The sequence below is a fragment of the Lipotes vexillifer genome, unplaced genomic scaffold, assembly GCF_000442215.2.
Source record: "Lipotes vexillifer unplaced genomic scaffold, Lipotes_vexillifer_v1.1 scaffold205, whole genome shotgun sequence".
NCBI lineage: Eukaryota > Metazoa > Chordata > Mammalia > Artiodactyla > Lipotidae > Lipotes > Lipotes vexillifer.
In genome coordinates, this window is record NW_006781396.1 from 2,592,670 (window position 1) to 2,607,380 (window position 14,711).

General features: G+C 52.3%; 1 protein-coding gene across 2 annotated transcripts in view; it reads right to left on the reverse strand.

Moving 5' to 3' along the window:
• Window positions 1-212: 212 nt before the first annotated feature.
• The window catches only part of ADAMTS14 (ADAM metallopeptidase with thrombospondin type 1 motif 14), a 91,804-nt gene continuing 77,305 nt past the window's right edge, over window positions 213-14,711 (reverse strand). Inside the window, exons 16-22 of one of the 2 annotated variants that reach the window (XM_007454698.1) lie at window positions 11,261-11,424; window positions 8,288-8,456; window positions 7,707-7,839; window positions 5,651-5,858; window positions 2,696-2,825; window positions 2,477-2,587; window positions 213-757 (exon numbers count right to left, since the gene is read on the reverse strand). In XM_007454698.1, the coding sequence (XP_007454760.1) occupies window positions 264-757; window positions 2,477-2,587; window positions 2,696-2,825; window positions 5,651-5,858; window positions 7,707-7,839; window positions 8,288-8,456; window positions 11,261-11,424 (1,409 nt within the window). In that variant the 3' untranslated portion in view covers window positions 213-263. The remainder of the gene's footprint in view (window positions 758-2,476; window positions 2,588-2,695; window positions 2,826-5,650; window positions 5,859-7,706; window positions 7,840-8,287; window positions 8,457-11,260; window positions 11,425-14,711) is intronic. The other variant, XM_007454697.1, reaches the window with a different exon arrangement.

Consider the following 14,711-nt stretch of genomic DNA (forward strand, 5'->3'; position numbering starts at 1 on the left):
CAGGAGCCCCTGAGAGGTTCGACTCGGTCACCTGGGCTGCTTGCTGAGGTATCTCTGGTTAGGGCTTTCCCTGACTTTTTCTTCCTCACAGACCCACTTCATGGGGTGAAAAGTGTCACAGCCCCAGACTAGAACAATAAGAAGGCAAATAATTTAAAAGGCAGTCCGTGCTTGCCCCGGACCTGCTGTGTGTCCTCTGAGCCGGGATGTCTGGGGCAGCACAGAGCGTGTAAACTTGACCGGAGGGATGGGCAAGGCGAGGCTCATGTCACCGGGGAGGTGGTGGGAAGGCTGGTGCCTGGATGCTTCGGGTCTTCCCTGAGCTGCCCTTTATCTTCAGAGACTGGTGTGGAGGCCCCAGCCCAGCCCCAGGGCAGTCCCCGGAGGGCACTAGCAGAAGTGCCCCAGAATACTGTAGGGTTCAGTTTCTGGGCAGCAAAGCGGCGCTGGCTCACTGGGGAGCTTGTGCCCAGAGGTCCTGGGAGCTGTGTGGCTCGGCCATGCTTATGGCCTTCTGATCCCGCTGGTCCCACAGTGGGCTCCACAGCCTCTGGAGGGGCCTTGGGTCCTCGGAAGGGGCTCCCAGGAGTGGAGAAGGGTGGTGGTGAGGTCAGGCTGGGGTCCGGGCTCGCGTCAGGGCCCGAGGCCTTCGTGGTACAGGACTCACAGCACAGCCGGTGGTAGCCGGGGATGGAGCAGTAGCGATCAAGCACTTCCATCTGGCAGAAGATGGACCTGTCCTCCACACAGGGCTCCGCTGCACACACAGCACAAGGACCGACGCTGGAGGACGCCCATCAGCCAGGTTACAACTCCCACTCAGCCCTCCACCTCCCGCCCTCACCACCTCCCAATCAACCCAAAGGAATCCGATCCACTCTGGCCAGGGCCAGGCAGATGCCCGGGTTACTCACACTGTGACAAGCAGCTTAAACGTCCTGCCCCTGGTGAGCATGCATTTGGAACAGTAAGCCCCCCACCAATAAATTTGGAATCAAGCCGATCTAGGTTCCGATCAAGGCTCTATCACTTAAAAGCTGCAAGGCTTCGGGCAAGTCATTTAAACTCTCCAACACTCAGTTTCTTCTGTGAAATGGGGATAATGCTGACATTTACCAATGAATAATAATATTATTATTGTAAATAGAATTTGTAAAGTTCCTGGCCTAGAGGGGTGCTCATTATATTTTTGTTTGCTTTTGTTCAAATGTCATCTAAAAATGTTTTTGCATTTCTGTGATAACTTCAGGTAGGTCTCTCGAGACAATGTGAAGGCAGGAGCTTTGCTTTCTATTAATTTTCTCCAGTGAAAGAGAAAAGGAGGGGGACAGGGAAGAGGAGAGGAGGGGGAGAGAGAGAGGGAGAGGAGGAGAAAGAGAAGAGAGAAAAGGTAGGGTGCTGGCTTAGGGCCACAGGAGAGAGACTAGAGAAAATGGAAAGCCAGTGGCCTCTAGATGGCGCTAGAATTCCAGAGTCAGAATCATAGCTCCCCTTTGCTCCCAGAGGAAAAGGAAAGGAAACCCAAGCACTTGAACAGCCTGAGCCTCAGCACAGGAGCAGAGCAGCAGCAAGACTGGAGCCAGAAGCTCCTTTGAGGACATTTAATCAGACCCCTCTATTTTACAGATGAGGTCGCCGAGCTCAGAGAGTTTCACGAATTTGTACAAGGTCACACAGCCAATTGATCCTCTAACTAGGAGTTTGGGTCTGGGATCTTTCTGCTACTCATCTTGTCAGACCCTGGTCCTTGGGAAGGTAAGAAAGGGAAACAGGGAAGGAACCTAGGAAGGAAGCACAGAACATAGAGCCTGGAATATAGTAGGTGCTTAGTTAATATTTATTAATGGATGGATGGGTGGTTAGATGGATGGGTGGATGGATGGAAAGATGAGAGGGTGAGCTGCTGGGCTCCTGATCATGAAGCAGAGAGAAATGACTGCTACTATATTTGTTGTTGGCTGACTGCTAAGCAGGAATCAATGCATTATCTCATTTAATTCTCTCAACAGCCCTATAAAGAGAGCTCAGAACTACAATTGCTTATCCAAAACTCTTGGAACCGGAAATGGTTCATAATTCAGAACTTTTGAGGTTAGAAGAGTAATATTGAGTGTATTCACATTATATAATGTCCCCAGTGAAGACTGGAGGTCACCTTGCAACCAAATACGGCAATGTTTCCGTAGCAAAAGAATAACTAATCTCTCGTTAGTTCAGTTCAGATTTTGCTTCCCAGTGAGTCTGCACCAAATTTAGGGGGACACTTGCAGCTTTCAATATTTTGGAACTGCACATAAGGAATCATGGACCAATATAAGCATCATCCCCACCTCACAGCTGAGGAATCCAAGGCTCCAAGAGGCTAAGGTCACGTGGACAGACTGGAAGCTGGGTCCACTCCACTGCACGGCCCATGCCCACGATGCCGTGAACACTGGAAGACTGGGGAGGGGGTGGGGTCCAGAGATACACTTACTTGATGATATCTTGTTGATGGGATCTAGGGGCCCAGATGGTGGCACCCACTCCCCCTCTGGGGTCACAAGTTCCTGGATGTCAGCCCTCACTGTGGAGTTCTGCAGATTTCCTGTGAGGGGGAAAAGCAGCTCTAGTATTTGGGCTGGGAAGCCAGCCAAGCTGGGCCTCAGGTCTAGGCCAGAGGAGCTGGGCTGGACCCCCATCCTACCCGGCTCACCTCCGCAGGTGGGCAGGCTGCAGACCTGGACCGTGTCCGGCTTGTGCCCCTCACACTGCCCCAGACTGCTGGCGTTGGCCCGGCACACCACCTGACGCAGCTGCACGCCCTCTCCACAAGTGACGGAGCACTGCCGTGGGGAGACGGGAGCGGGGGGTGTGGAGAGACAGTGGAAGGAGGCGGTGAGCTCCGAAGTCCAGCCAGTGCCCAGGACAGAAAGGGGACAGAGAAGGGTGCCAAGTCTCTGCTGGACCAGAGGGACATGCAAGGACTGCTCTCAACAGCCTCTCCAGGGCAGCAGAACAACTGTCAAATACTCACCTGTACCAGCTGGGAAAGAGCCACTGCCCTGATCTTGGAACCCCCTGAACCTTCCCACCATCTGGAGGGGGCCTGTGGGACCCCATGCCGGCACTACTGCTTGTGTCCGCTCTGTCTGGCCTGTGCCTGGGCCCTTAAATATTTTGTGTATCACCCTGCTGCCATCCACTAGCCCAAGGGACCTGAGGCAGGTCCATGCACTTGATGATACCTTGTTAAGGGCATGTAGGAACCCAGACTGTAACAACTTCTAAGCTGAGAGAGCTGGGTGATGGGGTCACCATGGACCCCTCTAGCCCTGACATTCGATGACTTTGTTTCCAAAACTCAGCTTGTAGAGACATGCTCACAAGTGTCTTCTTCCCTAAGAGGGAAAAAGGTGTGGGAACAAGGAACAGAAGGCCATTTGAAAGGGCTGCCACACACATCATGCCCTGGGACCCACACACTCTGATAAAGGGGTGGGGTGGCTTCAGGAAAAGCAAGGGTGCCCCACGCGACCAGGTCACTGGGTTTGTAGGCACTGAGCACAGCCTCTCCTAGCGGGACGGGAAGGACTTGCAAAGGTCCACTTCTCATACCAGGGCAGGTGATGAGCAAGGGAGACACAAGGGTCACATGCCACACAGAACAGTGGGACAAAGACGGCTCATCTTCCCAGGAGGGATAATTACAAACAGCAATAGCTCTGGAATGCTCTGCCCAGCTTACAGGGGCAACTGTCTTCCACCAGCTGTCACCTCTCTGTTTTATGTAAGGGGCCCTTTATGGATCAGCAGTCTTTCTGGTTTATATTCAAACAAATAAAGCTATATATTATGGAGAAGAATATAAAATCTGCACAGGTGTGGGGATTTCTAGTTATTTAAAATACTCTGTATTATGCAATATTTCAAGCCTACAGGGAGGTATGAGGAAGTTGGTCATGAACGCCTGTTCAAACACCCCCCACTAGCAACTTTAATAAATCAGTATTCTGGCGCATTTTCAAATACTGTGTTGTGCCTTTTTAAACTTTAAGTAAATGCTATCCCCATTGGTAGCGCTATTTTCTTCATACTTCAGAGCTTTTTCTCACCTATTTTTCTGAGGGTTATCTATATTGATAAGTACAGTTCAGGCTTATTCATTTTTTTTGCTGTTTAAGTATTTTATTACATGAATAGACCATGGGGTTTTTTTTGGGGGGGGGTCCAATTTCCAATAGATGGATATCTAGAATATTTCCTGATATTCTGCTATTACAGTAAACATCATTGTGCTTATTTCCATGATCAAATGAGGTTTTAAAAATTGTAATCAAATATACAGATCGCAAAATTTACATCGTAACCAGTTTTAAGTGTACAGTTCAGTGGCACTAAGTACATTCACATTACTGTGTAACCACCACCACCATCCATCTCTAGAATTGTTTCTTCTTCCCAAACGGAAACTCTGTGCCCATTAAACATTAACTTCCCATCCCCCTCTCCCCTGGTCCCTGGCAACCACACCCGTACTTTCTCTCTCTCTGAATTTGACTGCTCTAGGTGTCTCACATAAGTGGAATCATACCGTATTTGTCATTTTGTGTCTGGCTTATTTCACTCTACATAATGTCTTCAAGGTTCATATCAAACACACTTTTAAGAGAAAACCCCCAACTTGAAGAAACTTCCCTGTGGCCCCTGGACTACTCCAGAGCCTTCTTACTGTTTGCCTCTTTCTTCCCTGGCCTCCCAGCAATGAACTTGCTACAGAGCTGCCAGAGTGAGCTTTAAACCTGAAATCAGAGCTGGTGACATACACGTTAAAACCTTTCAAGTTTCCCACTGCTCTCAGAATAACTCGAACTCCTCATACAGCCCTGCAGGATTTGACCCCCTGCCCACTCTCCAAAGATGTCATGTAACCCCCGCCCCTCTCATTAAGCTCTAGTCCCAATGCCCTTTAGGTTTCTGGAACATGGCAAGGTTGTTCTTGCCTCAGGGTCTTCATATGGCTCACACCTCAGGTCTCAGCTCGAATGTCACCTCCTCAGAGAGGCCCTCCCTGATATGTTACCCTGTTTACTTCTGCTCAGCTCCAACTGCAACCTGTAAATGCTTTTGTTATTGGTACTTGTCTCTTATGTCTCCCTCACTAGACTGTAAGCACCATGAGGACAAGAATCAGGTCTGTCTGGTTGGTAGTGGGTTCCAGGCATTCTTAGTACAGTGTGCCTGGAACGTAGTTGGCACCTTAGTTTCCCGACCAGGGATTGAACCCGTGCCCCCTGCAGTGGAAGTGCGGAGTCTTAACCACTGGACAGCCAGGGGAGTCCCAGTAAATATTTCTTAATACAAAAGTGTCTTTCAATTTGCTCATCTGTAACACAGGGATATCAGCCCAGGCCTCCTAACTCTGTGAAGGTCAGAGCTGATAGTGAATGGATATAAAGGCCAAGCCCAAAACCATGGCCCAGCATACCGTTGGACTTAGTTTTGAGAAAAATCAGATCAGATGTGGGGAGAGGAATTCAGCCAGAAACACTCGGCCTGCAGGGAGCGCCAGATCTCGCTGCAGCTCCTCCACCCAGACCCTCCTCTTCCTTGACTTTGCAAGGAAGGTGCCTGTCGGCCCAGCCCCTCCCACGCCCTGAGGACAGCTCACCTGGGACCAGGCTCCCGTCCGCCACTGGGCTGGACAGGGCACACGGTGGCAGGGCCGGCGGGCCTCAGGCCGGTCCCCGGGGCAGGCCTTGGCTGGCATGGCCTTGTGGGTACCGTTGGAGAGGGGCAGCAGGCACTGCACTCCCCGAGTCTGCACCCCCAGCTTCCCACAACTCCGGCTGCAGGTGCCCCACTCCTCCGTCACCCACCTGGAGACAGACAGGGAGAAAGGTGGAGGAAAGGCGGGACTATGGGACACTTCCTCCCAGGGCCACTCCCACTCCCTGAACCACCAGAGCCAGGAGCCACAGAGAGGGTTTGGGCTTCAGAATGCTTGGGGGCCAAGCCAACCACCCACGTGGCTCTGCAGCTGTCAGGTGTGTGGCCTTAGGGAGGTCACGTATTTTCTCCTCTGTTTCCTCATCTGAAAAATGGGTATAAGTTATATTTAAATCCTGACACCCTGCAGGTCCTCGGACAAGCTATTAATCCCTCTAAGCCTCAGTTACCCCATCTTTACATCAGGATTCTTTCAACACTTCATAAATATTTGCGTGTCTATCGTGTGCAGGCACTGTCCTAGGTGCTGACATTCAGCCGAGCACAAAACAGATGAAAATCACAGCTTGCAGAGTAGAAGCCCCTACCATGGGGCTCTTGGGACAATGAAAGGACCTGTATATGTAAAGCACATGGCAGAGTGCATGGCATGCAGTAGGCATGTCATAAGTGCAGGCACTATTATTATCACCGTCAGTGCCTGCAGAGCTTTGGTGCTGATCAGCTAAGCCGCTAGTCTCCAAGCGTCTTTTAGCCACAGAGCAACTTCCAGCAGCATCTTAAGCAGGCGCCCACTGGAAGAGTTAGACAAAAGCAAAACTGCTCTGGTGGGGTGGAGGGAGGGGCAGCCCCCAACTCCCACTCCCCTCTGTTTCCTGAGGCATCATTTAGTAAACGACGGCTTTAGCCAACCCCTTCCCTTAACAAACAAAACAAAAAGCCCCGAAACTTCATTTGGCATTTTACAGATAAGGAGACAAGCCGGGGTGGGGTGACCTGCTAGGGGTCATGGCAGAGTTAGCCCCGCATGCTCTGTGATCACAGATGTTTGTGTGCAAAGTGGCCTGAATAAAAAGTAATGCATAAAAAAGAACCATGGGGAGCCAGGGGGCTGGGGATCGTGGCCTGGGCCGGGCACAGGGAGGCCATGGCAGCCTCTAGCACCGGTCAGCAGCTCCCGCCCTGGCTCTGAGGTCCCTCTACCCTGTGGGAGCAGAGTTGCTGTGGATCAGCAAGGCCGAGTTGGAACCCCCCAACCCTGGAAGGACTCCTGGGAGGCAGGAGGATGGACCCAGCTCTTCATGGTTTCCTACTGGCCAGCCACCCTCGGCCCTACCTGGGGGCCATAGAGAAGCCTGAGGGGCTGAGGACGAGCTGGGCAACAGGCCCAGAGACCAGACATCGATCCTTCACAGATTACAGCTCGCTCCTCTCCCCAAAGCCACCTCCAAGTAACCCCAAGAACATGACCTTGGGCTCAAAAAGAGCCTGTGTCCTCAGGCCAGGGAATCCCAATCAAGGGCTAGACCACATCTGGGGGCTGGAAGGCCAGACCGCATCCCTGGGCCCCAGATGACTGGGCAGGGAGGGACTGGTAGACAGCGTCCTGGCATAGGGCCGGGAAACACTGAAATCCTCCTCACCTGCTTGGAGCCCCTGGATCATTGAAGGAAAGCTGTGTCCCCAGATCGGACCTCAGCTTCCCCATCTGTAAAATAATGCTGGGAGGAGCAGAGCAAAGGCAGCATCTTCCTCCTTCTGGGAGTGAAAGTGAATGCAGAAATCCCAGAGGGGATGGACAGGCAAGGAAGGCCACGCGGGCCATGGCCAGAGGCTGGCGTGTGGGTGCTCTCTGCTCAGGAAGTCCCGGCTGCGGGGCCTACGTGCCTCCACCCTCCAGCGCTGGTGGAAGCGGGCTCACCCACCCCTCGTCCTGACCTCAGGGCAGAGAGGGGGTCTGCGGTCAGCCTCCTGTCCCTCCCCCAGAAAGCACTCACGTAGGCTGGGCACACGGGTGCTGGTTGCAGCGCCGGCGGATGGGCTTGGGCCTCTTCCTGTGGTCGCACAGGTGCCGCTGGACCATGTGGTGGTCTCGTCGGCGCCGGCAGCCGTACTTGGTGAACTGGATCCCTGAAGGGAGGACAGCCTGCCGTGGGGGTCAGTCTCACCAGGCCCCCACTGTCCTGCCCAGAGCCTCAGGGACAGTGAGCTCTGGAGAGACTGCAGCCAACCCCCCCTCCCTCTGTGCCTTTGCACCTTCCCCTCCCCAAGTCACTTTCTGAAGAAGCCTTCCTTGACCAGCACATCTCAGCTGTCACTGGTATAGCCCAGGTGGGGACGTGGGCTGCTGTCTCTGCACGCAGCTGGTGAGCCCTTACAGGGCAGAGGTCCTGCCCCAGATACTGCTCTAGCACCCCCAGCCCAGCCCCAAGGCCCTGTCCAGGCACCCTGCCACACCCCAGAGACCTTCAAGGAGAAACTGAGGCACGAGCCAGGGACATGCCAAGTGGGGACGATGTCAGGCCCCCGACCCCTCCCGCTCCTCCCACAAGGCGTCTGAGGTCAGGCAAGCCAGTACCTCCTCCGCAGGCCTTGGTGCAGGGTGCCCAGTTCTTGAGTGCCCACTCGTAGGTGTCCGTCTCCTCCAGGAGCACGTTGTTGCTCCCGATAAGGGGCAGCAGGTCCTCGTGGATGACGTACTTGTAGGCCAGGCTGCTGCGGGGGCCGCCCTCAGCTGGGGGGAGCACCTGAAGGGAGACAGATGAGGTGGCAAAGGACTGGAGAGCAGGGAAGCAAGGCCAGCATAGGGGGACGGGGGAGTAGGGGTCAAAGGGGAGGATGTGGGGTCAGAAGCAGAACCAGTGAGAGCCAGGAGGGGGCAGCACTGAGCACGCACTGGCGAGGCCTTTCAGACCTGTAGCCACATGGCAAAACTGAGGCTAATACAACCAACTCGTGCAGCTCAATATCAAAAAAAACAAACAACCCAATCCAAAAATGGGCAGAAGAGCTAAATAGACATTTCTCCAAAGAAGATATACAGATTTCCAACAAACACATGAAAGAATGCTCAACATCATTAATCATTAGAGAAATGCAAACCAAAACTACACTGAGATATCATCTCACACCGGTCAGAATGGCCATCATCATATATACACTACCAAACGTAAAATAGATAGCTAGTGGGAAGCAGCCGCATAGCACAGGTTTATGACCACCTAGATGGGTGGGGTAGGGAGGGTGGGAGGGAGGGAGACGCAAGAGGGAAGAGATATGGGAACATATGTATATGTATAACTGATTCACTTTGTTATAAAGCAGAAACTAACACAGCATTATAAAGCAATTATACTCCAATAAAGATGTTAAAAAATTAAAAATTAAAATTAAACAACAGCAAAATAATATAAACTCTGAAACAGAAAAAAGAAATCTACAAACAACAAATGCTGGAGAGGGTGTGGAGAAAAGGGAACACTTTTGCACTGTTCGTGGGAATATAAATTGATACAGCCACTATGGAGAGCAGTAGGGAGGCTCCTTAAAAAACTAAAAATAGAACTACCATATGACCCAGAAATCCCACTACTGGGCATATACCATGAGAAAACCATAATTGAAACAGTCATGTACCAAAATGTTCATTGCAGCTCTATTTACAATAGCCAGGACATGGAAGCAACCTAAGTGTCCATCAACAGAGGAATGGATAAAGAAGATGTGGCACATATATACAATGGAATATTACTCAGCCATAAAAAGAAACGAAATGGAGTTAATTGTAGTGAGGTGGATGGACCTAGAGACTGTCATACAGAGTGAAGCAAGTCAGAAAGAGAAAAACAAATATCGTATGCTAACACATATACATGGAATCTAAAAAAGAAAATGGTCAGAAGAACCTAGGGGCAAGACGGGAATAAAGATGCAGACCTACTACAGAATGGACTTGAGGATACAGGGAGGGGGAAGGGTAAGCTGGGACAAAGTGAGAGAGTGGCATGGGCAAATATACACTACCAAACGTAAAACAGATAGCTAGTGGGAAGCAGCCGCATAGCATAGGGAGATTTGTGACCACCTAGAGGGGTGGGATAGGGAGGGTGGGAGGGAGGGAGGCACAAGAGGGAAGAGATATGGGAACATATGTATATGTATAACTGATTCACTTTGTTATAAAGCAGAAACTGACACACCATTGTAAAGCAATTATACTCTAATAAAGATGTTTTATTAAAAAAAAAAAAAACTCAAGCTAAGCGGCTACTGTGTGCCAGGCCTGAGAACAGCCTGCGTGCCCATCGCTGATTCTCCTTCCCACACACCTAAGTTCCAATGAAGGCAGGAACCATGTCTGCTGGTCTGTCCTGCTCACCAAAGCACCCACACTGCCTGACCCTAGAAGATGTTCTACAATAGAGACTCTTATCAGATATAGGACTGCCAATATTTTCTCCCAGTCTGTTCAGGTTATCTTCTCACTTTCTTAAAAACGTCTTTTTTGATGTACAAAAGCTTTCAATTTCCATGAAGACCAATTTATCTCTTTTTTGTTGTTGTTGCTCATGCTTTTCGTATCATATCTAAGAATCCAAGATCATGAGATTTATCCCTCCCTTTTCTCCAAGAGTTCTATGGTTTTAGCTCTTGTACTTGGGGCTTTGATCTGTCTTGAGCTGATGCTGGTATATGGTGTGAGGCAGGGGTTCAACTTCATTCTTCTGCATGTGCATATCCAGTTGTCCCAGCACCATTAGTTGAAGAGATTCTTCTTTTTCCACTGAATGGTCTTAGTACTCTCGTTGAAAATTAATCAGTCATGGGTGTATGGGTGGACAACAAATATAGGGTGAGTAGAAAGCACATGCTGGATTGAATTAATATGCTGACATCAGTAGGCTTCAGACCCTGCCCTCTAGAACCTCCCTGACTAATGAGGGTAGCACCAGGAACAAAGCCTGTAGAAGGTCTCCCTGCCACCAGCCAGTGCCAATAGAGCCCCTCCCGGTCTTGTCTCCTGAGTTAACAATCCCTGATCCATAAGCCCTGGCTTATTATGGTCTAGGAAGAGGGTGTGTGGGCAGAGGTGGGCCTCAGCTGGGACAGTGGCCCCATGCCCCTCTCAGGAGGCTGGCAGTGCCAGACAGCACTCCTGGGCCACAGGCCACTGGACTCCTGGACTCACTTGCTGGCAAAGCCATAATGCAACTGGATACTGGATGATGGCAGAATGATGGGGGAACCAACCCAGGTCCCTCCAGCTCCTCCTGGGCCCTATTTCTGACCCCGTGTTAAGAACAGATTCCCTGTGTGGGGCATCTCTGATCAGACAGTGAGACAACCATTTCTTTTTTCCTCCTCACTTGCCATCCTGCCAGCCTCGAAGCACAGAGGGCACCTTGGCCTTGCCCAGGCTCCTGAAGACACCAGAACAGGAGGATTTCCACCAGGCCTGCGCTGGCTCAGCAGCAGAGACGGTGAGCTAGGGGATTGCGCTGGGGCAGCAAGCGGGGGTGGGCAGGGGCCACCATGCAGGGTGGGGACTCACCAGGACGGCAATGGCTTCCGGCAGGGGCCCACTGGTCTTGAGGCTCTCCTTGGCGTCCTCCACTGCGTACTCCCACTCCAGGCCCATTGCAGTGAAGGTCCGGCTCGTGGCTTCCTTGCCCTTGGGGTTGAGGATGAAGCTGCCTGTGACCTGGTTCTTCACCGCTGGCCATGGGGAGAGGGTCACACAGATTTCTATTCCCCTCCACAGGAGCACCAGCCACATCTCAGGGGTTTCAAGGCCGTCCCAGTGGGCCCCTAGGGGCTCCCTGCCCACCTGTCACTCCTTCCCACCTGAGCCTTTCTCCAGTCTGATGGATCATCCCACCGCCCCCACGTAGCACCCCTGCCTCTGGACCCTGGTGCACACCATTCCTCTCATCTTGTCTCCCCTTCTTCCTGCCTGACTAATCTCCACCCACATTTAAGGCTCAGCACAATTCTCCCCTCCTCCAGGAAGCCTTCTTTGATTGTCCAGTCCTCAGGGATTTGCCCTCCCTACAACTTTGACAGCAGAGCATAGAGGCTAAGAGTAGAGGCTCTGGAGCCAGATTGATCTGGGAAAGTTACTTAGCCTCCCTGTGTTGCCTCAGTTTTACCATCTGTAAAATGGGAATGATAATTCTACCTAGCTCATAGGGCTGCTGCCCCATGAGGATAATTGCAGTACCCCTTGCCCACCTACCCTGCCATGGGGCTCTTGGGACAATTAAAGGAGTTCATATATATAAAGAACTAGGCAGAGTGCATGGCATGCAGTTGGCACTTAATAAATGGTAGGCACTACTACTGCCATCAAATCAGCACCTGACTTTTAGCACTGTTGCAATTACAAATATCCTGTCTCTCCCACAGCCTGTCAGTGTACCTCCTCCATCTCAGTGTCCTTGGCCCAGCACAGGGCCTGGCACAGAGCAGGAGTATAAAAAATATCTGTCCATTGTGCCCCCTTAGAGTCCCAGTCAGCGAGCAACTCACAACTTGTAACTGAAAGGTGCTGGGTGACCGGTGGGCGGAAGGTGTGTAGCTGCAGACACCCCAGCAAAGGCCCCCGAGTCACAGCCTCATTCACCCTGGAGGCATCAGGGGTCAGAGAATGGCTGCACCATGGGACCCAAGCCCCCAGCCAGGTGGGGATGGCAAAGGCTCTGGAGCCCAGGGGTGTCCCCACCTGGTGTAATTATAATATAAGAGCTAAGGATCCAGGGCATGAACCACATGCTGTTTACTCTGCTCCCTCCTCACATGCATCCTGAGGTTGGTGCTGTTATTAATCCAGATGGGGAAACAGAGGCCCTGAGAGGGGCAAGGGTTTGTCCCGGACACACAGAGGCAGGTAGCCCAGCTCTCCAGAGGGCCAGCCTCCCTGCTGAGTGGGAGGAGAGACGCCCCCTCCTTTCCCACGACCTGATCTCTGCCAGCCCCCAGAATCAACAGACCCTCCAGGCTAGAGCTGAGCATCTCCTCAGGCCCTTGTCTGCCTCCACAGCTCATGACCACTGCTGTCCCTGGTCCCTGGATGTACACCCCGCCTTCCTGGGGGTGGTGGGCTGGAATCTCCACCACCTCCTACCAGCTCTGAGCCCAGGTCCTACCACTGACTCACTTGGTACCTCCAGCAACTCTTTTAACTTCTCGGAGCCTCAATTTCCTCAACTGCAAAATGGGATAACAAGAGCATTATCATGAGGCTCCAACGAGATAACGAATGAAAAGTGCCAGCTCAAAGCCCCACACACGGTGGATATTAACAGCACGGCTTGTCTTCCCTTCACTTCCTTTCAGAGTCCACGACCCCAAATTCCAGGAGTGCCTCACACATTTGGACCAGGGCCTTGGCCTTCACTGCCAAGGCTGCCACCTGTCCCGGGCTTCTCCAGAGAGTACATACCCTGTTAGCGCGCGTGTGCACACACACGGGCACACACACACTCACTCCCACATACATATTCTGCGCATTTACACCAGGGCCGCTGCGGATCTCACACACGTATAATCACACAACCTGTGCCGACGACAGGTCTCAGTTCTGCTTCCCTCTCCCTCAGGCTCCTGGAGAGCTCTAACCCTCACCCCATAAACACACAGCAAGTGTGCCCGCCCAGAGCCTGCCGCAGGTGCTAGGAGCCTCTGCCCCAACCTCCAGGGAAGCCCATCTGCTGCCTACAAGCCCATCTAGCTCCTTGGAAGGGCTGGACATCTGAGCGGGGTTGGGGGGCCGTGGGTGGAAGGGGCTGGCCAGGGGCCCAAGGGGCTGCTGACATTATGGAATCATCTGTAGGGGTGCAGTAGGAGGATTGTCTGTAAGCAACCATCCTCTTCCAGAGGTAAATGACCTTCTCTCCTTGTCCCTGTGCAGGCGTAATTCTCCACAGCCAGACAGGCAAGTGGGCAGGGAGGCGGCCAAGCCAAAGCCCTCCCGTCTCACACCCCCTGTGCAGAGATGCAGTTGGCAGGGGCACGGGGTAGAAGATGGGAGACCCAGGCCCAGACTGGCTCACGCTGCAAGTGAATGAGGGTGCACAGAGGGCCCACAAGCCACTTGGCGCATCAGTTTCCCCTTGTGCCTTACCCCTGCTTGGACTACACTCAGGCGCCCTCCAGAGCAGGTTAGGCATTTTTACAGCTGTGCTAATGCAGATGTATTCTCCAGGGAGTGCAAGTTCTCCAGGAGACTTTAAAAACGTTTTGTATTATTCTAATAATAATCTAAAAATATGAAAAGTCAGCGCTTTTGTAATATACAAGCTTGCCCAGAGATGTTAGGTTTTGGGTTCGTGTTTATGACTAGCTGGTGACAAGCAGGGTGACTTGGTGGGCACAGTGGGTAAGAGCGGCCTCTGTGACGTGCTGAGGCCCAGTGACATCACAGCCCGCATGCCCTCAGTAAGGAGCCTGAGCACAGACGAGTGTGGGGGAACCCAGCCACAGCCCAACGTGCGGGCAGCGGCCTTCTGCCCACCGGCTCGCCAGGAGCCTCCTCCAAACCATGCTTACGTGTTTTAAATTGAGATATAATTCCCATACCAAACCATTCTGCCTTTCAAAGCATTCAATTCAGGGACTGTGCAATCACCACCACTGTCTAATTCCAGAACATTTTCGTCACCCCCGAGAGAAATCTGCCCATGGGGGCTGTGGGCTGGGGGGGGGGTGGATCTTCACTGGATCTCCTTTCATACCTTCTGATATTTGAACCATGGAGCAGGTTCCCATTTCAACATGAATAAAAATCAATCAATCAATAAAAAAGGGTTCTCTCGGACTTCCCTGGTGGCGCAGTGGTTGAGGGTCCGCCTGCCGATGCAGGGGACATGGGTTCGTGCCCCGGTCCGGGAGGATCCCACATGCCGCGGAGCGGCTAGGCCGCTGAGCCTGCGCGCCCGGAGCCTGTGCTCCGCAACGGGAGAGGCCACAACAGTGAGAGGCCCACGTATCGCAAAAAAAAAAAA